Source organism: Arvicola amphibius, chromosome 4, assembly GCF_903992535.2.
Source record: "Arvicola amphibius chromosome 4, mArvAmp1.2, whole genome shotgun sequence".
In the NCBI taxonomy this organism is placed as follows: Eukaryota; Metazoa; Chordata; class Mammalia; order Rodentia; family Cricetidae; genus Arvicola; species Arvicola amphibius.
Window position 1 is genome coordinate 104,653,466 of NC_052050.1, and position 25,985 is coordinate 104,679,450.

General features: G+C 53.1%; 1 protein-coding gene across 3 annotated transcripts in view; it reads right to left on the bottom strand.

Moving 5' to 3' along the window:
• The window catches only part of Crtc1 (CREB regulated transcription coactivator 1), a 51,890-nt gene that overhangs the window by 17,120 nt on the left and 8,785 nt on the right, over positions 1-25,985 (bottom strand). For 2 of the 3 annotated variants that reach the window (XR_006020799.1, XM_038327101.1), the window contains exons 2-4: positions 6,180-6,296; positions 3,537-3,674; positions 2,743-2,804 (exon numbers count right to left, since the gene is read on the bottom strand). Coding sequence is in view for 2 of the 3 variants with exons in the window: in XM_038327101.1 (XP_038183029.1) it covers positions 2,743-2,804; positions 3,537-3,674; positions 6,180-6,296 (317 nt within the window). In the remaining variant the exon portion in view is untranslated. Of the gene's footprint in view, positions 1-2,742; positions 2,805-3,536; positions 3,675-6,179; positions 6,297-9,598; positions 9,813-25,985 lie in introns of those variants that run through there. The other variant, XM_038327102.1, reaches the window with a different exon arrangement.

Genomic DNA, 25,985 nt, shown 5'->3' on the forward strand with positions numbered 1-25,985 from the left:
AAGCTATAGTTATAGTTTACCAGATGCAGAAACAAAGTTATGATAGAAAGTAAATTAGGTACAAGACTTTGGACTCATTGAGTTAGGATAGCCATGGACTATTTTCTCTGAATTTGTCAAATGCAAATGGACTAGACATTATTGATGTATTTATTGCCTGTATATATTGTATATTGTCATTGTACTTATATAACATATATAGTTTTTCGTACAATAGTTATAGCCTTCTCTTTTTTAAAATATTAGACAAAAAAGGGAGTTTTTTCAAAAAAGTGATATTTCATTTGTATTTGAATAAATAGTTTGCCTTAAGTTCAGAGAGTAAATCAGCCACAGGGATCAGCCTTACAGACCGGGCAGTGGTGACACACACTTTTAATCCCAGTAACCACGCTAGTTTACCATAGAAACCAGGTGGTACTGGTGCACACCTTTACTCCCAGCCCTAGAGAGGAACATAAAACAGGAGGAGACAGCTCTCAGTTTCATTCTGAGATTCCTGGAGGCAAGAATCCATTTTGGACTGAGGTAGAGGTAAGAGCCAGTGGCTGGCTGTTTTGCTTTTTCTGACCTTCAGGTGAACCCCAATACCTGTCTCTAGATTTTTATTAATTGTTCTGCAGCCCAGCTTTTTTCTATTTAAAGGATTGTGATATTTTTAAAGATTTATTTATGTTTCTGTGTATGGGTAGTCTGCCGGCGTGAATCCCTGTGTACCACGTGAGTGCTGGTGTCCACGGAGGACAGAAGAGGGCACCAGAGCCCCAGCAGTTGGAGTTGCAGATGGGAGTCCTGGGTGCTCGGGAAGACAGTCCGTTTCTCCAGCGCAGTTTTACACGGAGCTGAGAAAGGGATCCAGATTATGTACACGCTAAGTAAGCACCAAGCACCCAACTGCCCCATCCCAGCTTGGTTTGCTTTAGCTGAAAGTGTTAGCCAGGGATGGCAAGTATGGTCCCAGCCACAGCAAAGATGGAAGGATTGCTTGAGCCCAGGAACGTGAGGTCTGCATGCGGAGCACAGTGAGAAACCACGTTTGAAAAAAATCGGGCCAGCAAGAGAGTGCAGAAAGTATGAGTGCTAGGTCATTGAGCCTGACGACCTAGGTGTTGGCCCTGGCACCCACGTGGTGGAAGAGATCTGCTCAAGACGACCTCTGACCTCCACCTGAGCCACACTTGCTCTCCCCATCAAAGCCAGGCATGGTGGCACACGCCTCTGATCCCAGCACTTGGGAGGCAGAGGCCAGCCTGGTCTACAGAGTGAGACCCTCACTCAGAAACACTCACTCTTAAAACAGAAGTCGACCTGGGCCATAACTGAGTGGCTGAGCTCCCTGGCACCCTAGAGGCCCTGGCTTTACTCCCCGCACCACATAAACTGGTGTGGTAACACAGGCCTGTCACCTCAGTGGCCAGGGCTGGACGACAGGTGTTAAAGGTCAGCCTGCCTCAGAGAGAACAGAGTAGCAACAGAATAAGGTAGCAAGTATTACCATCCTCTGCGATCCCTGGGAACCCGCAGGGCACGGAGACTGTGTAGTGCAGCCCTGACCAGCACCCAATACAACAGTGCAGCACTGTACAGAACCCTCACACATCCAGCTGACAGGACACTGGATATGATGCTGCATTGTGTGCAGGTATTACATAGCTTTTTTCCCCCAAGATTTATTTTATGTGTTTGTGCATGCAGTTCCTCTGCAGGCCAGCAGAGGGTGTCAGAGCCTCTGGAGCTGGAGTTACAGGTGCTAGTCACCATGTGGTTCTGGGATTCAAACCTGAGTCCTTTGGAAGAACAGCCAATATGCTTAGCTGCTGAGCTGTCTCTGCAGGCCCTTGTTTTGAGACAGGGTCTCTGCAGCCCTGAATGGTCTGGAGTTCACAGAGATCTGCCTGCCTCTGTTTCCCACATGCTGCGACAATGGGCGGGGACCTCCACATCCAGTTAACACAACAAGCAGCATTTCCTGCAGCTTCCTCTTCATGGTGCTGGGATAGAAGCAGGGGCCTCATGTGTGGCAGGTGGTGCTTGCTCCAGACCCGCATCTCAGTTGCCAAAGACCATTTAGAATGTGTCTGAAAGGCAGCTTCCATGCAGCAAGTGCCAGGCTGGTGGTGCACACCTCTACTCCTGCCACTCAGGAGGCTGAGGGCCACTGCAGCCAGGCTGGGCTATGGAGTGAGAGGCTGTCTCATTAGGAGAACAAAATAAAAAGGAAACAGGCAAGATACACCACCGACTATTCAACTCTAAAAAGAAGTAAGAAATAAAAACCAGGTGGTGGCTGAGCATACCTTTAACCCCTGAACTTGGGGTGGCAGAGGGAGGCAGATCTCTGCGAGTTCGAGGCCAGCCTGGCCTACAGAGTGAGTTCCAGGACAGGCAGGGATACATGGGGAGATACTGTCTCAAAAAAAAAAAAAAAAAAAAAAAAAACCAAACAAAAAGAAATATGGAAAAAGAGAAAGAGGGAAGAAGAGGCGGAGGAGGGAGGACGGGCAGGAAGAAGAAGAGGAGCAGGAGAAGCAGGAGGAAGAGGGAGGAGGAGCAGGGAGAGAAATGAGGCTCTGAAGGCTCCTGAAGTCACGCTCTCTGTATTTCGAAGTTGACTTCTGGAATCCTTTGGGAGCATCTGGCTCACTTGGTCACTTTCCAGTGACCATGCCCTGCATCTCCACACACAACTGTAACAATCGTCTACACTGTCTTCTCCCGGAGGCAGGTGGCCCTGGCACTGACCTCCTCCAGCTGGTGTCTGCAGGAGGCGAGAGGTACACGGTGCCATAGGGGCAGCTGTCAGCGTGTATGAGTTAAGGGAACCTCACAGTGGGCTCTGACCCTCCCTTGGTCACATGCTGGTCGTGGCTACAGCATAGGAAGCCTGGCACACGGAGTTGCTGGGCATGACTTGGGCTCCCAGCTTGTGGCTGGGTCTGTAGATAGCTGGCCAGGAGGGCAAGGGGTGTTTCCTGCCTGGCTGGAAGCAGCTGCTGGTGCAGGGGCTCCCTGGGGGGCCTGGCCCATTCACCTACAACTCAGCACCACCCTCCAAACCATTCCAAGAGGAGGCCCAGATGCCTCTTGGAGGCCAAATTCAACTGACCTCTTCGACTGAGGCAGCTCCCAGCACCAAAGGCTCAGAAGCAAAAAGCAGAGAGCAAGCAAACAGCTCCATCTTGCAGAGTTGGGGGCGGGGGCAGGAGAAACCTAAAGCTACTCAGTGACGGAGGATCTCGCAGTGGCAGCCAAGTGAGGAGGAGGACCCTGGCAGGTGTCCACCCTCCGAACAACAGAGGCAGGACTGTGTGTGGAGTCACCGCTGTGTCCATCTGGGCCTGGCTCTGTCTGCAGTCCTCTGCGGTTTAGAGTCACCTCCTTAACTCTGCTCTTTGTCCCACTGACCCCACCTCTGACCCCAGCACACTGGATATCTGCAGGCTGACCCCAGATTTCCCTGATTTGGTGGCACAGGCAACAGCGTCCGCCTGTTCCTGTTCCTCCCAATCCCACACACATCCTCTGCAAAAGGATATCTGTCGCCCATGCTTGTCAACTGAGAGGGGCCGGCGGTGCGGGGAGCCAAGTCTGCCGCGCTCACGATATACTCTGTCCACAAGCCCGTGGTGTCGTGTAGTCCGACTCGTGTCCAGGCCTGAGGACTGAAACGGTGTCTGGAGAGAAGGATGGGTCAGGAATAGGGTCAGAAAGGAGAGAGGAGACCCGAACCCAGATTACTGGCTGAGGCCTGAGAGTCCCCCAGCTTTACCCTCAGGGACCCCTGATTTGGGGATATATTCAAATTCTACTCCATAGGCTTCTCTGGCAGCCCAAGTTCCAGCTGAACCATGGGGCTAGGGTGCAAAAGCTGGCAGGGGTGTCCCAGGAAGGTCAGGAGGCTTGGAGTGCAGCCTGCATGTTCAGGCCAGACAGGGCACTCCAAACTTTGCCTGGGTGCCAGGGGTAGCTCTCCCCAGCTGGCCAGGTGCAGACAGGCCTCCACCCTCTCTTACAGGCCTGGCTGGCCTCCTGTCCCCACCTACGTCATCTCTGGAGGGGCCAGCCAAGAGAGGCCCCCAGGGCTTCAAGCCCAGAGCCGCTGTGGGGCCCACCTGGCCCGGCACTTGCTCCCAAGAGGATAAAAGCAGAGCCCAGAACTGCTCTGGATTGAGCAGAGGCCCTCTCTCCTAGCCCCTCTCCCACTCCCACCCCAGCATCTCAGCCAGGCGCCGCCACTGAGAGCCAAGTACAGGCGCCTTCCGGAACCATGGACTGGCTGGCTGGCTGGGACTGCTTACCCACACCTGGGCTGGCACAAGGCTCCAGGCAAACTTTGGTGTCCCCAAGGCTGCCAGAAGCCTGTCACCATGTTAGGGTGAACTCAGCTGCCTGTGCCAGCCCAGGACTTGTCTTGTCCCCATGACTGCCTGGTTACCTAGCCCTTCTGTCCCCAGGCATAAAGCAAAAGCTGTTCTGATATTCAAATGGGCATCCTGCTGGCAGTGGCTGGAATGGACTGGCCACTTCTGTGTGTCTGCCTTCAGGGCTGGCTGAGTAGCCTCTGCCAAATCTCTTTGTGACCCAGAGAGACCTTCCTGGTTTGGGATTTTCTATAGCTTTCCCCAAGGAGGGACATTGAGGCTCAAAGATGGCCATGAGCCTCCCCACCAGTCCTGGGGAAGAAGGGGTCGGTCATCTCTCTGAGACATCTGTAAGCCTCAAGAGAAAACCGAGGCAGCTGCTGCCCATCCCTCTAGGCCAAGAATGCCTCCATATATCAGACCCCTCTCAGCTCTTTGCCCCCATTAGCAACCAAAACCCATCCTGCACAGAGGCCAGAGCCCTCTAGACCCCACCCAGCCTTCCAATCCCCGCCCACTTCTCCAGGCCCCTCCTAGCCTTTCAGTTCTATCTGGGATCCAGCACTTGGGCATGTGCACGCTTCCAGGCTTAGACCATGAATCTTGGGACACGTTTGGACTCTGCTGCAACAGATCCCAGGTCAGGATATGTGCACATGGCATCTGCCCAAGAAGGGGGATGTTGAGCGGGTACCTATACCCAGCCCCAAGATGGGGTACTGAGCAGATTCACCCTGGGTAGGGGGTGGAGGGTACCCCCCAAGAGCCACAGGGACAGCTGTGGGTGGGCACATATGGGTGAGGGTCTCACAGGTTGGGGCTGGGCAGGAACAGCCTCAGTCTGGGGCTCAGCACAGACACTGAGCTGTGGTCAGGGTTACCCCTAAAACCCACTGCACTGAAAATCCGAAGAATCAACACCCTGAACTGTCCAGTGGGCAAGTGGGCCCAGTAGGGTCCTTGTGCCCTCAGACTGAGAAGTGCACTGTGGTGACCACACAGGGTTAAGTGAAGGTGCTGGGGAGGAGGAGCTGGAAGATAAAATGGAGGTTACCCACCCCAGAAAGCCAGTGACTTCAGTATGCCAAGCCCTGGAACTGCACAGAGTGAGGCTCCCCAGGACCAAGCTAGCAGTCACAAGCACACCCAGGCACAGACTGACTATCCCAGCAGCCACATGGTAGGGGAGGAGTCAGGATTCTGGAGCCTGCCAGCTCTTGGGGGCATGGCTGTCCCCAGGCCCTTGGTAGCACTGTTTGATGGCCAGAGGGTCCTGTCTGAACCCCTCCTCTCACTTCTGCAGACTGGGGTCTGGGGAGGAGACACTGGCCCTTATCTACATTATCCTGACAGCAGCCTGTGGCCTGAGGGAGCCATGCAGGGTGTGCGGCTCTGCCAAGAACTGTCTGCAGACAAGTGGGGTCAGGCGGCAGGGGCTTCCTTCTGAGAACTGCAGATCAGTGAGGCTGCTGGAGCCAAGCCTCCAAGGCCCTGAGCTCTTCCAAGGCCTCAAAACCCGCTGGCAGGTGCAGCAGCTGCTGAGTGCTATGGCTGAGTGCTATGACTAGCCGGGGGAGGGGCAGGCTGACTCTAGGAGTCTGTGGAGCTCAGGGAACCTGGGGCAGCCGCCCCCCCCCCACCCCCGCCACCTCCAGACTCAGGATGTAAGAGAATGGGTGGAAACAGCTCAGCCTGGGGCCACCCAGCTGTCCCTGCAGGCTGTGGCTCAAGTAGAGCCCAGAATGCGACAAAGTTGAGACAAGAAGACTTGCAATATTACCTAGGAGAGGGGAAATCCTAGGAGGAAAGGGGGCTCACCTGGAAGGAGAAATCCATGCTGCCACTTCCAATCTGGTTCACGTTGGGCAGGGACCCGCCATAGTACTGGCCGCGGCTGGGGCCCAGCTGCAGGTACTGGGACTTCTGCAGTTGAAGCTGGAGAAGCAAAGCCACCAGCTGTCACCATGCAGGAGAGAACATGTTCTAAGAGAGCCCCACAGAGTACCCAGACACCCAGAGGGTTGAGGTGGTGGGGCTGAGGGACCCTGTGACAGAGATTCTGAAAGAGGCAGAACTCATTCTAGATGGTGCTCCCCAAGTGGGACAATGCACCCCAAAGAAGCTTCTGACCATGAACTTGTGGAGCTAGCTGCCTGGCTCACTCTACTGAGAGACCTGGGGAAGCCTGTTTCAATGGTGGTTTACCAATATAACATGTGGGGGCTGTCTGTCTGACCCTCTAGCCCTCATCTGAGCACAGGGATCCTGCCTAAGCCCTCCAGCTCCTTGGGACCCTGAGGAAGCAGGTACAGTCACATATCTGAGTAGCATGCCTGCTAGCCCCGGCCCTGCTTAGGAGTGGGGACTGTAGGGAACGGGGCATGGCCCATTTCTGGTGTCTGGCCAGGGAGAGTGCCGTCTGCTCTGGCTGGGCTGTGGTTGCTAGGGTCCTGCACTGTGTACACAACAGGGCTGCCTCTCAGTTTCTCTCAAAAGCAACTGGCGGCCCAACTTCCCGCCCCTCTCCCACGCCAGTCTTTGCTTCCTGGGGAGGCCTTGGACGCTGGAGGAGGAAGCAAGACTCCAACTGGCTGCACGCCAGGTCAAGCACCTCGCCCAGGTAAACAGCTGTTTCCTGTGTGCCTCAGTGGAGGACAGAGGAAGATGAATGGGCCTGGATCTTGGGTGCCTCTGCTGGGTCTGTACTGGGAGATCCCACCCACAGCTCCCCACTGAGTTGCTCCCTGCAGCTATGAAATATGAAAAGGGGCAGGCAAGATGGCTCAACAAGAAAAAGCGCTTGCTGCTAAGCCTAAGGACCTGAGTTCAATCCTTGAACCCCAGGGAGACCCGACACCTACAGGTTGTCAGTTTGTCCTCTGATCTCCACCCACACAAGTGAGTGTAATTAAAAATATGGAACAAAGCTGAGAAGTGGTGGCGCACGCCTTTAATCCCAGCACTCAGGAGGCAGAGGGGAGTGGATCTCTGTGAGTTCGAGGTCAGCCTGGTCTACAGAGCGAGTTCCAGGACAGGCTCCAAAGCTGTGGAGAAACCCTATCTCAAAAAAAAAAAAAAACCAAAACCAAAACCAAAACCAAACAAACAAAAAATTGAAACAAGCGAGAATAGGAGTGCTTCTCGGGACGAAGCCAGTGTAGCTCCTAGCACCCATCTTGTCCAGGGCTGGGTCACACTCTTTAGGTCCCCATCTGTCTAAGTGTCAAAAGTTTCCCACCTCCTAGTGTGAGTGCCACAGATGGGTCTGTGCCCCAGCAGTCCCGTGGTGACAGAAATGGCATGGAACAGTATACGTGTCCACATGTGGTTCTCCACAGATGGACAGAGCAACAGGTTTTGGAGACCGGGCGCCAGGGCAGTGCACAGCAGGCCACTGTATTTGCAGCTATGTCTGAGGACACAGGGGCTTGATACTCGGGGATGAACCTCAGAACTGGGTCTGCCCAGAACGATCCTCGGGGGTTCCAGTCCACTCTGCACCAGCTTTGCTCTCCTGCAAAATGTCTGAGCCCACCCACCTAGCTCAGCAACCCAGGCCTTGCAGCAGCTGCTCTATCTTGGCTGCTGTGGTGGGGACCCCACCTCCCCTAGGGCTGTCAGGTGACACACAGTATTTGCACAGGACACCTGGAGGCCTTCAGCAATGCTCCCCAACAAGGTACCACTGTGGTAGGGTATGCGGCGTGCATTTGTCATTCCAGCACTGAAGAGGCTGAGGCAGGAAGGGCAGGAGGTCAAGTGTTTTTATTGCTGCAAGGAAAAAGCATGACCAAAAGCAAGTTGGGGAAGAATGGGTTTATTGGCTTATGATTCATCAGAAGAAGGATTTAGGACAGAAGCTCACACAGGGCAGCAACTCCAGGCAGGAGCTGATGCAGAGGCCATAGGGGGTGCTGCTTACTGGTTTGTTCCCCGAGTCTTGTTCAGCCTGCTTTCTTATAGAACCCAGGACCACCACGTGCCCAGGGATGGTCCCACCCACAATGCACTGGGCCCTCCCCATGAATCACTAATTAAGAAAATACCCATAGGCTTGCCTACAGCTTACTCTTTTTTTTTTTTTTTTTTTTTTTTTTTTTTTTGGTTTTTCGAAACTGGATTTCTCTGTAGCTTTGGAGCCTGTCCTGGAACTCACTCTGTAGACCAGGATTGCCTCAAACTCACAGAGATCCGCCTGCCTCTGCCTCCTGAGTGCTGCAGCTTAGTCTTAAGAAAGAAAGCATTTTATCAGATGAGCCTTCTGACTCTCAGAAGACTCCAGCTTGTCAGAACCGCCAGTCTCAACTACATGAGACCTAACACAGTTATCTCAAGTAGAAAACTTTGACCCAATAAAGCAGCAGCAGATTTCTCTGTTATTTTAACCGCCATGGGGAAAAGCTGTAACGTGAATGTGAACGGTGGGTGAAGGCTGAGCCTCTCCCTGGTGATGGGAAGCACCCACAGCTCCCTCACAGGGCAACAGCGACAGAGCCAAGAAAAACCTCACCAGCCTGACAGCAGCGGAGAATGACCACAAATGGGCCTGTCATGCCACGAAGAACTCAAAGCCCAGGTGTCATGACAGGCCTTGATTGTTAGCAGCTGTTGATCCACTGCTACCATGACAGTCGTTATTAAGTCCCAGTCTGCGAGACAGGGACGCAAAGGATGAGCCGTGTGAGCTGGTGCGTCTGACAGCTAACCACACAGGCTCTGAGTTCCCAGAATGCACTTCTGGTGGAAGGAATTTCTGCAAGATTTTTATGTTGAAGACAAGAACTCAAATATAGTCAGAAGTAGAGCCTGGATTTAGTTTCCATCAGTCATTGGCTAAGGAGATCTGTTTAAAAAAACAAAAGAGGGCTGGAGCAGCAATGCCAGCAGGATGGCTTGGCAGGTTTGGGCAGCTCGGTACCAAGTCTGACCAAGTCTAATGACCTGAGTTTGATCCCCACAATCCACATGGTGGAGGAAAGAGCCAACTCCCATAAGTTGCCCTCTGACCTCCACATGTGTGTCATGGCTCACTCTCACACAGATAGACAGACAGACAGACAGACTGTAGACATAGTTTTTGGTTTTTTGAGAGAGCATTTCTCTGTGTCCTGGAACTGGCTCTGTATACAAGGCTGGCCTCGAACTCACAAATCTGCCCCCTTCTGTCTCCCTAGTATGGAATTTAAAGGTGTGCACTACACCACCCTAACTAGTTATTAAGGTGTAACATCACGTACCTGGGCTTTAAGGTCACCTGTCATCAGTTTGACCTCTGAGGAAGCTGGACAGCTGGACTCTGAAGTTAGCCACGCTGGTGGCCACTCAGTCTGCAGGACTGACCTTCAACAAGAACCCAGATGCCCAGGCAGTATGGCTGTGCTGGCACACACTGGTGTGGGCAGGATAACCATGCTCACGTGGTGTCATAGGGATGGGACAACTGAAAGGCCTGCCCCATGTCTCCTGGGCCACCTACCCTGCACCCTTCTGGTTGAAACCCTGTCCCTGGGCCGAAATAAACTATAACTGTAAGTCAGAGAGCTTCCAGAGAGTTCTGAGTTAGACTGTTGGACAGAGGGTGACCCTGGGGTGATGAGATTCTGACCTGTACCCCGTAAGCCCCTCCTACAGCCAAACCACACTGTGTCCTGTCACACTGCTTCCTGAGGACATAGAACTGGTCTACAGAGACACGCCAACCTGGTATCTGCTGACGAGCACGTGGCAGGATGAATAAATGCGCGTGAGGCACGAGTCTGCCACTCTGTGGGGCTGCTCACACAGGACAGCCCAGCAGTCCCTCTGAAGCCAAACGACCCTTTCAGAGGGGGCATATACCAGACATCCTGCATATCAGATATTTACCTTATGATTCATAGCAGTAGAAAAATTACAGTTATAAAGTAACAGTGAGATACTTTATGGTTGGGGGTCGCCACAACATGAGGAACTGTATTAAAGGGTCATGGCATTAGCACGGTTGAGAACCACTTGTCCCTGACGCCACCCCCAGCTGCCAGCAGGGGTCACACGGCAGCATTCCTGCTCAGGTCTGTGGCCAAGCCCAGGGCCCAGGTCTACAAACAGTCCTCTCCAAAATTCTGAGAGCCCACCTGGACGGAGGGCAGGCAGGCACCCACATGTTTGCCCCACTGCTGCAGGATTGGGATTGCCTCAGCCTTCTGAGTGCTGCCATCACAGGTGTGTGCACCACACAGAAGAACAGAAGGCAGCTGGAGGCCCAAGTGCACTCTCAACTGAGCGCCATCCAAACCTGCAGAAAGGACCCTGGCGACAGCCTGGTCACAGCTCTGCTTGTGACTTCTTGGCTCCCAGCCACCTTGGACTTGGATCAGTGAGTTGCTGAGACCTAGTGGCTGCTGTATGTGGAACCAGACTGTGAGCAGACCTGTAGTGGGGTCTCACTTCCTGCCTGCTAGCTGCAGTCCTGGACCCTTCCGGAATGCCAGCCCTTGTCCATGCTGACCACGAGAGTCAAAGTGGCAGGTGCCCCTGACATACTTCTCACTGCTGTTCAGTGATTAAGGGGGCAGGCTGGCCCACAGTTGGCAGACAGAGGAACAGCCTGTCTCACACTGTGGCCATGCTGGGCATGACTCCATAGACAAGGCATCTGGAGGGGTGGCAGCAAGAGGGCACCTGTGGGTGCTCCCGGTGCCCCTCCACCCAGGGCAAATCCCAGGTGAACATGGTATGACCAGATCAGAATTCTAGAGCTGTCCGACTGCCACAAGCTGGTGGCTTCAAGCTGTGGGCGTTCTCTTGGAGGTTCCTTCCTGTCTTGTCCATCCGCCACACTCCAGGCAGCCCGGGACTTGGGCATACAGCTCCAGTTCTACATCCCCCACGCTGTGGCCTTCTTTCTGTGTCTCCGCCTCAGGCCATGTCCACCTCTCTCTTCCACCACACAGCACAGCCCTTGGTATCTGTGGGTCCCATGCTCAAAAGGCCCCAGACGAAAAGATCACTGCATCTTTCCAAGATGCCCACAGAGTCCCGTGATTCCCTAAACGCCACTGTGACAACTCCCACAGTTCACTGGAGTCAGGTGTTCCAACTCCTGTGGAGAAATTTCCAGAAGGCTTGGCAGAGTCTGCAATACTACCTCATGTCAGAGAGTGACCTGAGGACTCCTGGAATTTTGTGTACACAAAGCTCCGGCACCCAAACCCCACAGTTACCAAGGGGTGATGAAGTGGCCCTAGATTTGACTCTCACCTTAACTGACCTTAACTGAGAGTGAGTTCGCCTTGAGACTTTTTTCTTTTCCCTCCCTCCCTCCCTCCCTCCCTCCCTCCCTCCCTCCCTCCCTCCCTCCCTCCTTCCCTCCCTCTCTCCCTCCCTTTCTGAGACAGGATTTCCCTGTGTAGCTTTGGAGCCTGTCCCACAACTCATTCCGTACACCAGGCTGGTCTTGAACTCAGAGTGCCACCTGTCTCTGCTCCTGAGTGCTGGGATTAAAGGCGTGTGCAGCCACCACGCGTGGCTCACCTTGAGACTGTTTAAAGAATAGTGTATCTTTTGCCGGGTGGTCGTGGTACACGCCTTTAATCCCAGCACTCAAGGCCAGACTGGTCTACACAGCAAGTTTTAGGACAGCCAAGGCTACACATAGAAGCCATCAACAAAACCAAATCCATATATTTCATTTCTAATTACATGCACTGTGCACATGTTCACAGATACCAATAGGGGACACTGGAGCCCCTGGAGCCTGAGGGACCTTGGTTCTCTGCAAGAACAGTACTCACACTCCTAACTTCTGAGCCATCTCTCTGGCCCCCTAACTAAGGACTTTATTTCTGTACCCCTGGTTCAGAGTATGAGGACGCCTGCTGGGGAGACTCTCAGGGTCTGCCTAGCATATCAAGCAGGGCAGGGTTGTCAGACTGGAGCCCGGGTCCCTCCAGGACCCACTGCAGATGGAGTATCTCCCCAGGAGGGTGGCTCGGTGGAGGTCCCCCTGCTGGCCTGCCTCTCCTGTAGGGTGGGTTGACAGGGCATCATAGAAAACTCATCCCCGGCCATGTGTGACACCACTATGAGTATCTCCTGGGAATGGGAAAAGATCTGGCATTTTCCCTGGAAGACCTGTGCAAACTCCCAAACCCACTAGCCCCTCCCAGCCTCACTGTTCAGATGGACTGGCCTTGGGCAGGCCATGCTGGCCTGTAGTTGCCATGGCAACCAGCTGGCCTTGTAAGAGATTAATTGGAGCAGGCTGACACTGGGCTCTGTCCTGTGCAGGAACTATGGTGAGAGAGAGCAGACAGCAGAGGAGAGGGATATATGCTCGGCGTGTGCCTTAGTTTCCCCCTTGTTTGTCTGACCTTCTGCTCTCCCAACCCCACAGCCCCTCTACCAGATAAGCCAGTTGCAGCTGCCTCAGGGCCTTTGCATGGATACAGCCGGGGATCTGCCACCGCCTAGAATTCCAAGGGGTTCTCCCTTCTTCAGTTTACACTCTGAACTTCCTCGCCCTGGGTCTGTCTCCTGACATACTGTCACCTCCATGGTGACAGGAGAGGAGCCTGGAAGAGGAGTTCAGAAATACCACAAGCAGCTAGGAAAATGCTCGCAGCACTGCCCAGAAAGAGCAGCTCTAGGGCCTCCCTCTGGGGCAGGGAGGACACAGCTTCTCCTGTGCCTGGACAAGGCAGCTGCCCTCCACCCATAGCTGCAATGGGGAAGAGGCCTTCCCAGGGCTGGGGGTGTGCACCCAGGAGAGGCTGACAGCAGCACACAAAGGCCCAGGGGCTCACACTTGAGCTCCATAACTTTGGAGCACAGTCACAGAAGGCGGCCAAGGGCAGGGGACCCTGGAATGGGGCCCCCTTCCCAGTGCTCTCTGAGAGGGAGAACTGGCATCCCTGGATTCTGAAAGTGTCCCAGGAGCCAGCAAGCTCAGGGAAGGCCTCAAGCTACTGAAGATCAGGAGCGGCTGGTACCAAGGCTCTGGGGTAGGTGCCTTGGATAGCGCCAGCCACCATGAAGGGGACAGAAGCCACACAGTGTCACTCTCATTCAGCACTGATAGAGACTGGGGCTCCTCCCTCCCACACAGGACACCTTGACGCCTCCCCTGCCCATGCTGCCCCAGCCCTGTCAACCACCCACATCCCCACATCCCCAGAAGGAGCCATCTGCTCCCTGCAGCTAAGTCTCAGATTCTAAAGAGCAGACGGTTGCGGTTGCACCGTCACAGCCTCATGCCAATCCTGGTGGAGCAGAACCAGCCCCCAGGCAATGTGCTCAGGCTGAGGACTGGCTAGCTGAAAACAACTCTCTACCAGTGGGAAGGGAGAGCACCAGGGCCCTAAGGAGGATGAGGACAAGAGCTATAAGCTTTCACAAAATCCTCTTCCCAAGTTCCTCTCCCAGTCCTGTCAGAAGGCTTGTGCTCCCCAACTGTCAGCAACAAGAATGTGGGATAGCTGCCCCCTCCGCAGCTGCCCTTTGTGCTCACACAAGCTGGGTGAGTGCTCTACCCCTGAGCTGCACTCCAGCCTTCCACAAGTTCTGCTCCCCTGAGGATCTAAAGAAAAGTATTCTGGACCCCAAGTACCAGTACGTATTCTTATTTGTCCCACATATGCACAGCTTAGTGACTTAGACTACTAGAGGCTTAACTGTGGCTGTGATGGAAGACTAGGGGTGTGCGAAGGGCTCTGGGATGGCTGATCCTGGGTGGGGGCACTGTGTCCCTTCCCACCCTGGCAGCCCTGACTCTGCTCACCATCTTTCTAGATGTTCTGGACATGTACCCCCAGTTATGCAAAATGTGGCCTTTCATGTCTGGCTTCTGTCATGTCCTGTCTGTCTGAGATGCATCCGGCCTACTGCATGCCCCAAGATGGGCACACCACGTTATTGTTTATTTATTCCTCGGATGATTGACACTTAGCATATTTTTCCATCTTTCAGCGGTTGGCAACAATTGGTGAACACAAATGTACAACGGAGCCCTGCCTTCAAGTCTCAGTGGCCACCTGGGAGGGGGCTGTGGCTGTGGCAGTTCTCGGCGAGCTGGCTGTGGCGTCGTCACCGACAGCTGCATGTGTCACCCCCACAGGGCTCAAAGCTTCCAGCCTCACCTCCTCCCCAACACTTGTTCCTTTTTGGGTCTCTTTGTTTCTGCAACGCTGGGGGTGGAACCCAAGACTAGAAGCACACTATGCGAGTGGTGCTCTGCCCTGACAGTCTCAAACTCAGAGCAATCCTCCTGCTGCAGAGTTTCGAGCACCGGGGTTATATGTGTTGCATAAAGTTGACTATGGTCAACTTTAATTTTATGATTTCATTTTTAAAAAATTAAAAATTACGTGTGTGTGGGTTTGTGCACATATATACAGGAGCCCTCGGGTGGAGGCTTCAGATCCCCTGAGCTGCCTAAAATGGGTGAATTCTCTAGTCCCCCAAAGGGTCTCATGTAGCCCAGGCTGGCTCTGAGTCCCTACTGCAGTTTCTGATGCTGGAGTGACAGGCATGAGCCACTACCCAGCTGATGTGTGTGCTTTTGATTTCGAAGGAATCAAAGGTTCCAACTCTTGCATTTGGACTCTTCTCAAAATTTTTTTTTACTTTTTTTTTTTTTTGAGATAGGGTCTCACTGTGTTGTTCTGGTTGTCCTGAAACTCCCTCTGTAGACCAGGTTATCTGTGAACTCAGAGCTCCGCCTGTCTTTGCCTTCTAAGCATTGGGATTAAAGGTGTGGACCACCATGCCCGGCCCATTTGGGTTCATGTCTGTTCCCTACTGTGATGTTGCCAGGGTCCTGTTGGGTGTGCCTGGCTGACCAGGCACACTGAGGGCACTCTGCCCACAGGAAGGGATGATGCCCAGGGTGAGGGGATGAATGGAGGAGACACAGGCATGTAGATTCCAGGCTGAGTCACCTTAGCCCTGGGTGGGCCTCCAGCCTCCCCATCTCTGCAGCCCACTGTAAACAGACTCGAGTACACAAGCACGGTGGGGCCTCGGAATGCCTTTAATCAGCCTTCACAGCAGCTGCCAAATTTCCAGACCCGGGAAAGAGCGGGTCTGTGGTGGGCGGCGCCGGCTGTTTCTCTAGACAGCAGTGGAGGTTAGACATAGGCACTTGGGCCCAGAGCTGGGACGGGTCCCTTGGGGTCTGTACAGCACAGCTGGTTCTGTGGGGCCCTCCTCCCTCTATGAGGTACCCAGTCCTCTCTTTTGGCTTAGAGCCCACTTCTGAGTGAGGCCTCACAAAGGGAAGAGACACTTCTGAGTCCCCAGTTCGCAAGTGGGGAAACTGAGGTTAGAAGGGGGCTCTGTTACAAATCAGACTGTCTCATGGGCCAAGGGTGGGTTTCTCTGCCACCATTTTGGTCTGGGGCTCTCCATGAAAAGTCTATTAACAATTGTACTGGAGCTAGGCATGGCGGCCTGACACTCTGGGTGCAGAGGCAGGCGGATCTGAGTTCCAGTCAGCTTGGTCTATACAGTGAGATCCAGGATAGCCAGGATTATAAAGACACTTGTCTCAAAAGACCAAAAACCAGCCCAAAATGAAACCAGAAAACTCGTATTAGAGGCTGGACGTGGGGCTCAGTAGCGGGGAGCTGGGGGGAGGGGGCAGAGCACTTGCCAAGCATGCACGAGCCCTGGACTCCACTACTGGTACAATGTAAACCAGGTTTGGCGGCACAAGCTTGTACCTCAGGAGATGGAGGCAGGAAGAGCAGGAGCTTGAGGTCATCCTGGGCCATGTGAAACACTGTCACAATGAAAACTGGGAAGCCTGGGATATCCACAGAGCCTTGTGGTGCCAGGGTATTCTGTGGAAACCCACAACAGTGTGGGTCTGCAGGGGTCTCTTGGTCTGGGCTCTGATGTGACCTGAGGTGTATGGCTGACCAGTTGCCACCTCCTTCCCAGGTGACTTGGCTGGGACATGCCAGGCTGGTAACTATGAAAGCTTTCTGGGTTGAGTCACACACTAACCTACCTTGGGAATCAGCAGGAGGCCTGCGGCAATAAGATGATCACACAGGTTTAAGTCTAGGTAGCCCAGGGCGAATGGCCTGTACTATATAAAACTGTGTCTTACCAAGAAAGTCCCGCCCACCCAATCTCCAAAGGCAGCTAGCTGCATTAAAATCTGGAGTCTCTGCAGTCAGTTAAAGATCTGAAAAATGAGGCCTGGACTTAAGGAGAGGGATGTGGCCAGAAGCCAAGGGATGGCGGATGACCCGAGCCAAAGGAAGCCACACGCAAGGGTAGAAAGAGAGCTGAGCCCTATTCTGCCCTCCCAAGCCCACACACCCACGACGTGGAACCTCGTCTCACAACGATGTGGGGCTCTGCAAAGGCTTAGAGTGAGTCTGGACCACAGACGGTAGAGAACTCTCCAAGTGGGTCTTTGGAAATGACAGGAGATCATGGGACTGACACGCTAAGCACAGAGCTAACTGAGCAGAGGCCGACTGAGTGAGGAGGTAGACAGTCACAGGAAGGCAGATCAAGGGGACCCCTGCCAGATGCTCAAGGAAGATGGTGGGCAGAGAGGAGCAAGAACAGAGGAGAAGGAGGCACAAGAAGAGAGGGACATGGTACTAGGGCCTCGCCAGGCTAGCTCTCATGGTGGTTAGCACAGAGGTGCCAGGATGGTGGTGCTACAGCCCAAACCATGACAGTTAATAGGGGTGGCAAGGGTCTGGAGGCCAAACACAGCAAATTTTCTAGTCTGTATAATGTGGGCGGTCCTTCTGTCTGTGTGTTGCTTTTATTGGTTAATGAATAAAGAACTGCTTTGAGCCTATGGCAGGGAAGAACAGAACTAGGCAGGGAAAGCTAGGCTGTATGCTGGGAGAAAGAAGGGTAGAATCAAGAGAGACACCATGGAGCCACCACCAGAGTCAGACATGCCGAAACTTTGGCGGTAAGCCACTGCCACGTGGCAATACACAGATTAATGGAGATGGGTTAAATTAATATGTAAGAATTAGCCAATAAGAAGCAGTGATTTAATTAATACAGTTTCTGTGTGATTATTCCAGGGCTAAGCGGCCGGGAACTAACTCACGCCCTCCATTCAGCATCTGTGGACCTAAGGAACTGAGTCCCTGACTACAGGTTTGCTGTGCTGCTGAGGATAACCCTGATATCTTCATGCCTCCGTGTCCTTAGTGCTAGGATGACAGGCATGTATCTCCACAGCCAGCGTTGGCTTCTCTTTGTGCGTGTGTGTAGGTCAGAGGTCAAACCTGAGTTTAATTCCTCAAGAGACATTCTTATTTTGGGGAAAAGCATTCCTCAGAGGCCTGGAACTGGGAGTGGAGGTGAAGATGGCCAGCTGGTGACCCCAGAGAGCCTCATGTCTCTGCTTCCCTACCCGGGGGTTGCAGGCATGCACCACCACACCCAGACTTTCTTTGGGGGGTGTTTCCAACTTTATTTATTTGATGTATGAACATGTACTGAGAGTGCCTTGGTGTGCTTGTGGAGGTCAAAGGACAACAGCAGGAACCAGCTATCTCCTTCCCTTCCCCACACAGGCCTCAGGGACCAAACTCAGGTTGCTAGGCTTGGTGGCAAGCACCTTCACCTGGCAGCCACTTCACCGGCCTGCACCTGCTCTTCTGCTTGGCTCTAAGCATCAAACTCAGGTCCCCATGTTTGTGTGGTGAGCACTTCTGACTGAGCCATTCCCCCAGCATGCAACCTGTTCTTGAGACAGGATCTTTGCGGGAGATGGGGGTCGTTGAGACAGGGTTTATTGGTGTAACAGCCCTAGCTGTCCCGGAACTAGCTGTTGTAGACCAGGCTAGCCTCAAATTCAAGGAGATCTGCCTGCCTCTACCTCCCACAAAGGCATGCGACACCACCATGTGTGGTCTGGACTGACCTGGAACCTTCTTAAATCTACATCCCACGTGCTGGGATCAGGCATTTGTCACGGAATCTGGCAGGGTGGCTGCTTTGGGAAGCAACTTGGTTCTAGGGCATGAGACGTCTACCCTGGATACTATAAGCCCCAGGGATGCTATGGCTGCTAACTGAGCTGGGAAAGAACCAGTTTTCAGATGAGATTAAAAGAGTTCTGTCGGGGGGGAGTTGGGAGGACCTTGGACTTAGCATAGAGTGGGGAACCCTGATGGCTCCTTGGCCTTGAGAGGGAGGGAGGGGAGGTATGGGTGGAGGGAAGGGGAGGGAAGGGGGAGAAGGAGGGGCGGGAAGGGGGAGGAGGAGCGGAGGGAGGGGGAGGAGGAGGGAAGGAGATGGAAATTTTTAAATATAAAAAAAAAAATAAACCATGAGAATGAAAAAAAAAGAGTTCTGTCTCAGGGAACTTTAAGCTCAAGGCTCTAGGGCGCCCATGCCAATACCCCACAAGAGGAATGGAAAACTGCAGTCAGGCATGGCAATACACCCCGTCGTTCCAGCACTCAGGAGGTGCAGGCAGGAGAAGTAGGAGTTCAAGGTCAATTTGGGCTACAGGAGATCTTGCTTCAAAAACTACAAAGGACACAATCTCCCAGTGAAGACACTGTCCCTGGACAAGAACTACGGCAGGTCTGCACCTCCACACCAGTGTCACAGCCAGTTGTCCCCAAGTGGCAACAGCCAAGATTCACACCACAGCTGCACTGTCTGCCACCCAAAGGACCCCTGGTGGTAGCTACAACCCTCTGTGTGTTTCCTTATTGTCCCCTCTGGCTCAGCACATGGGATGTCCCTGCAGCTCCTCAGGAAGCTAACCTGGGAACTGGCCCACTGCAGGCTCACATGGGGGCCTGCATCATCCTTGGGCACAGCTAGAACTCAGAACCAGAGGACATGGCTGAGAGGAAGCTGGGGTTTCTGTGGAGGTCTAGCTATGGCCAGGCTGAGCAGAAGGAAGCAGTTAGGCATCAGCTGGGGAGAGGACAACAGACAGGAAAAACATGGCCATGTCTTCACAGCTGAGCCTCTTCCCTGATGGGCTGCTGAGCAGACCAGGGCAGAGCTGCTGAGGACCCAAACAAGCCTTTCTGTGGACATGTGTGGCCTCATGCTGGCACAATGTGGACACAGGCCAACCTTGGGCACTGTCCCCAGGTTAGTTCTGAGCGTGAGGCAGTGTCACAGGGCCACACACACATCTTTCTCTATCCCTTCCCATATTTTCATACACTGTTTTTACATAAATTTGTTTGTTTAATGGGGGTGGGGGTGGGATGGCTGCATGTGCCAGAACAAATGTGGAGTCAGAGGAAAACATGGGGGAGTCAGTTCTCTCCATATGGGTCCCGGGGACAAGAGCCTTCACTGCCTGGGACATCTTGCTAACTCCCTACCCTATTTTTTTGAGACAGGCCTCTCACTGGCCTGAGACTCCCTGACTAGACTAAGTGAACTGGCCAGAAAGCTTCAGGGATCCTGTTGTCCCCACTGGCCCGGTGCTAGGACAGCACGCCTGTGCCCCAGCCTAGAGCCAGGTCCTCACGCCCGCGCAGCAAGTGCTCGCCCGCACAGCCGCCTCCCAGCCCCCCACAGGGTCTCGCTATGCAGCCCAGACACCTCAGCCTCCTGAGTGCTGCTGGCATGGCAGGCATGCGCCACATGTCCAGCCTTCACTCTTGTTCCCAGACCTTTCTGACAATCTGGGGCACATAACGTGAGGTTCCAGTCCCAAAACAAATGGTATCTCAGTAGGAAATGCCTCACGGATGCCTTTCTCACCTTCCAGAGCTGCAGCCAAGGCATGGAGCTGCCCAAAGGACCCAGAACAGGTTGTCCTGCACCCTCCAAGGTTCAGTGCCCCAGAGTTCTGGCACCCAGGGCCCCGTGGGTGTCCATGAAGGAGAGGGATGGTATGATCACCCACCTCCAACTACAGGGGCCAGGACTGAAGCCAGGGCTACTGGGGTCTTGGCAACATGTCTGTGGGGAGCTGTGTTCTAGAAATCATTATGATCAAGTGGGGAGAGGTGGTACATCTGTCATCCCAGTACTTGGGAGGAGGAGGAAAGATGACCGGAAGTTTAAGGTCATATTCTTGACTGCAGGGGGAATTCAAGGCCAGTCTGGGATACCTGAGACTGTCTTCAAAACAAACAATACAGGGGGGAAAAAATCAAAATACAAATAAGAATTAGCCAGGTAGTGGTGGCACATGCCTTTAATCCCAGCACTCGGGAGGCAGAGGCAGGAGGATCTCTGTGAGTTTGAGGTCAGCCTGGTCTACAAGAGCTTGTTTTCAGGACAGGCTCCCAAGCCACTGAGAAACCCTGCCTTGAAAAACCAAATAAATAAATAAATACATAGATAAAACAAATAAGAGTTAAAACTGTGGGCACAGTCAGGTGCGGTGGCACACGCCTTTCCCGCCAGCACTCAGTGGCAAAGGCAGGGCATCTCTGGGAGCTCCTGGCCAGTGAGAATCTGTCTAACAAAACAAAAACTGTGGCTCACACCTGCATGGACAGAGACAGCATGGCTGGGACAGAGGAGGACCTTTGAAAATCAGAAAAGATGGAGGACAGCAAACTGTGTCACAGTGCAGAGAGGCATGTAGGCCTGCCAGCCCAGTGCACTGGTAGCCGGCAAGGGTAGAAGGAGCCTCCTGGCTCTGGAGCAAGCAAGACTATGGCTCACGCTGAAGGACTTGTCCCCTGAGGCAGACATACATGGCTGTGGGTCTCAGTCCCCAGGGGCGCCTCTTCAGCCCCACACACGCACGTGAGTGTGTACATACACATTTGAATGTGTAGAAACATGTGGTTGCACGCGGATATGTGTATGGGTGTGTGCACATGTGTTACACTGAGCAAAGGGAGCACAAATGCCAACTGTACTGTTTTTTACTTCAGCCCCCTGTGCTTCTGCCCGCACAGGCTGGGATGAGATGTGTGCCACCACGCCCAGATGCATGGTCCGCATGCTGCCAGGCCACCTGGTTGGGGCCATACTTGAGACTGAACTGCTGCATCCCACAGGGCTTCTCTGAGGGTGACGGGGCCACAGGGAGATAAAGGAAAGTTGCAGTGGCCTCATTACCATGGCCCAGAATAGCCGACTGCTCCGCATTTCAACAGCGCTCAGCCATTACGTAAGAACTCAGGGTTAGGGCAGTGCTGCCACCCAGGCCCACCCTGACACATCTAGCACCCCACTGGAACCTCACACTCAGACTTTCACAGGCCCTGGGAATCTGTGTGCTCCAGGTCTCAGGACCTGGCTGGGTGGGATCTCGCCTGCCTTCCCTCAGCAGTGCATCCAAGTCAGCAGCCTGTGCTGCTCACAGGGAGGAGGGGTGGGACTGGCATCTACCCTAGGCAGAGGCAAGCAGAGGCACACACACCCAAGGACCATCCAAACCCCAGGTCCTCCCACCCCTGAGTTCTCCTTGAGCTCCCAAGATGATGTAAGTCTTTGGTCCTAACCTGTGCCATCTTAGCATCCAGCCCTCTACACAACATTATTCTAGGCCTGCCCTGGCAGACCATCTATAGTCACTGCTGTGTCGCGCAGCTCAAATGTCCTTGCTCGCACTCTCTTTCTTTTCTGTTCCATTTAAAATAAAGTCAACTTGCTCAGAACTTCACAAATAAAATAAAAAATCACAGTGTGGTCCATCATTCCATTCCCAGGGATAGGCCCCAGGGAAAAGGAGAGTGCAAACACATTCACAGTAGCATGGCAAACAGGGAAGGAAAGGGAAAGCCAGTTTCCTGCAGCAGTGTGTGGCTGGGAATAGACTGGTGTATGGAATACTTCTCAGCACTGCAAAGGGACGAGGCTCAGACATACTACAATGACAGACCTTGAAAACATGCACATTAGAAGCTAAAGAATAAGGCCACATCACGTGTGAACCCACGGATGCAAAATATGTTCTTGGACCTACATAGTAGGGCAGCAGACCAGGTGTTGCCATGGGTGGAGGAGAAGCTGGAAACTACTAGTGGTGAAAAGCTCTCCTTTTATAGGCATGGAGTGTTCTAGAACTAAGTGTAAGTTAACAGTCACATTGAAGGATAAATGCATCCAGTGTCACAGAAAGGAGGCTTCATAGAAATTAGTAAATAGAAAAATGAGATTCAAACCCAGCCCTGCCCTGAGGCTATGGAACTAGATGTCTATTACAAATGAAACCTGGAGGCATGACTCACTCGTAGAGCCTCTGCCTGGCGTTCCCCTGGGGGCGTGGCTCAGTGGTGAAGCCCCTGCCTAGAGTCCCTCAGTGAGGGGCTGGGGGTGTGACTCTGAGGTCCAGTTTTCAGCAGGTCCTGGTTCTGTGGGGGTAGCCAGAAAAGCCTAGACTTGCCCACCCCAACACCATTTAACTAGAAAGTCATCACAGTCCCAAATCTCACTCGGAAGAGGGACGCCCACTGGTGATAGGGACCAAAGGTTTCCTCCAGGTGACAGAGAACTTCTGGTATTTTCTAGGTCACTTCCAAAAAGAGACATTATGGACATCACTGTCCTTAGTCCACCTAGGCACTGCAGTCTGGCCAGGGGAGCCATGTGATGTGTGTGGGGGGGGGCAGGTGCATGCACGTGCCATGGCACGTGTGGGTCAGACTCAGCAGCACCGCCTTCACTTACTGAACTGTCTCACAAGCCTAAATCTTATTTCATTAATTAATTTATTTATTTATTTATTTTTAGTTTTGAGACAGGGTTTCTCTGTGTAACAGCCCTGACTGTCCTAGAACTAGCTCTGTAGACCAGGCTGGCCTCAGACTCACAAAGATCCACCTGTCTCTGCCTCCCAAGTGCTGGGATTAAAGGTGTGCACCACTATCACTTGACATCTAAATTATTTTTAAAAATTAACTGAAATATAAGAATGACTGGCTTGCGCCATAGCAGCCAAGGTGGATGCTAAGTCTGGACTCCTGGTTGGGGGCTTTAGCTCCCCACTACCACTTCTGGGAATGGAAACGATGGTGCCCTTGTACCTTGGGCTGTCATAGCTGCGGTGACCCAGCAGTTTCAGACCAGCTCAGCCAGGGCCAAGGCCCTGAGACAGCTCTAGTTCTTCTCACAGGCTGGCCATTTTGGACAGGATGGCACAGAGTGACTGCCAGCATGTGAGCCAAGCAATGGCCAAGGAGATGGCATATGCAGAGACTCCAGGTCAGAGCTAGGCCTGAACATAGGCTTTTTCAGGAGTTAGGGATGCCAGCCACCAAACTGTCATCAGTCCCTAGAACCATATAAAGGTAGGCGAGAACTGCACATGAGCACTGCAGCTCAGGTGCCTTCTACACAGACCATGCACACACAGAGAACCGAGTTAACACTGGCAGGGCATGGGCCTGTCTCCTGTGCACCCTGCAGCAGCCTCTTCCATCCTTCAGGCCAGGCAGGGAGGACAGGGACACAGAGCCCCCAACAGGGGACAGAGTAAGCTGTCCTGGGCAGTGCAAGGCTGAGCACAGGACGGGCAAAAGGTGAAGACAGCTCTGGAGTTAAAGAGAGACACAGGACACAGCATGAGTAAGTTACAGCGCTGGTGGAGAGGCCAGGCCACTCATGAGCAAGGAGGTGGTAGTGGTCTGTGCTGGACCTCTGGGCCAGGGAAGCTCACCGCGTGAGACCTTAGCCAGGGCTCTGGCAGGGACAGAACTGGTAGAATGGGGACATATGGGAGGTTCCCAGGTACATAGACGCCTGTCCAGGGCAGAAAGGATATGGGGCCCATCTTTCCCAAGGATGCAGCACCCCCATGTGTATCTCTTAGTCCTTCTCACCCCACAAAGGGATCCCCTGATCTCGAACAACAACACCTCCCTGGGCACACCCAGGCTCTAAGATGAGCCTGGAGGCCCTGGACTACCCCAATCTGCTCCTACCTGTTCTCCGTGACTAGCGGATTGGACTTGCTATGGACTGGCCATTCCCACAAGATGATGAATGTGTGCTCACATGGTTGATGGCACATCTCTTTATGTTTTAAGTATCACAGACAATTGATTTCCAATTACCCTCTGACTTCTACATGTGTGGCCTGACCCCAGAAAACATAAAAACAAGTTTTAAAAAATGAAGACCATGGTGGTGTGGACCTTTAACTCTAGCACTTGGGAGGTGGAGGCAGGCAGATCTCTCTGGTCTCTTTGAGCCCAGTCTGGTCTCAACCTTGCTTACACTGCGACTCTTTAACACAGGTCCTCACACTGTGGTACTCCCAAGCACAAAATTATTTTCGTTGCTACTTCATAACTCTGATTTTGCTACTGTTGCGAATCATAATGTAAATATCTGTGTTTTCTGACAGTCTTAGGTGACCCCTGTGAAAGGGTTGCTTGACCCCAAAGGGGTTACAACCCACATTTTGAGAAACACTGACATAGAGTTCCAGGCTAGCCAAGTTATACAGAGAGACCACATGTTTAAAAAACAAAACAAAAAAACTAGCCAGTGTTGAACCAACAGGATAGAATACTCCAGAAACAAGCCCTCACATGATCACTGACATTGGTACCAAGACACTAGGTGGGAAAGAGCAGCCTTTGCCTAAAGGGCTCTGGGGAAATCATATCCTCACACACAGAGACAGGAATCTGGACAGCTCAGAATCCATACTCAAAGACCCGAGGCAGAGCCAGGCACCAAGGCCAGCTCTGTCTCAGAAGCCACAGATCTATGAGGCAGGCAGCCTGGCCAGCACCTCAGGAAGGTAGGAGCTATGCAGGCTTGGCAGCCATTTCTTGAATATGACACCAAACTCAAGCAATAAAAGAAAAGAAAACAAACAAACAAAAAACAACCAAGAATTGGACTTGGTCAAAATTAAAAACATTCATGCATCAAAAGACGCCATGGACGGGGAAAGAGGAGGCACGATCCCACAGAAGGAGAGGCCTCTGCTTAGAGTCACCCCGTGGAGCCATGGGCTGCACAGCTGCAGAAGACCTGAGCCAGAGCCTGGGACGCACTGGAGCGGAGGGGGAACTGGAGACTAGCAGAGTCCTGGCGTGAGAGCGACACAGCCACAGTGCAGAGTAGCTCAGGTGTGCTGCTGCACGCTGGTGACACGGGCAGTCAGCGAGCTGAAGCAGGAGGATTGCCACTTGGGAAGCTGAGGACTCAGAGTCTAAGGTCAGCACTGCCTACACAGACCCTGCCTCAAAACAAAACAAAAGAAACAAGACGCAAACAACTGAACTGCGGAGCCTGCTTGGTGGACACAAGGAGTGCAGCTCCTGTCTGCATATCCAGCCTCACAGGGGACTGACGCCCAGATGGGAATTCTAACTCTGCTTCTCTACTGACGCTGGAGTAATATTTAATGGGGTATATGCCTGGGGGGGATGGCAGAACTCCTAAGTGGAGAGTCCCCTGGGAGGTACCCTCCCAGGCCATGCACGGCAAGCATCTACTTGCAAGGTTAGCACTTGGTCTAGAAGTCATCCAAGTTGCCAGAGGATGTACATTCAACTCTACCACTAGTCACCACTGCTGCCTGCCATAACCATGAGGGCAGCTCAGGCTGTCCCTGAGCTATGGACCTCCAACCACGGGTGACAGGACCTCTCTCACTAGAAAAGCCATGTATCTGTACCCAACAGGACATTCCTTCAGGGTTACACACTGCATATCTGCTGAGTGCCTGTTGAGTGCAGCCTGGAGCTGTTAATGTACACC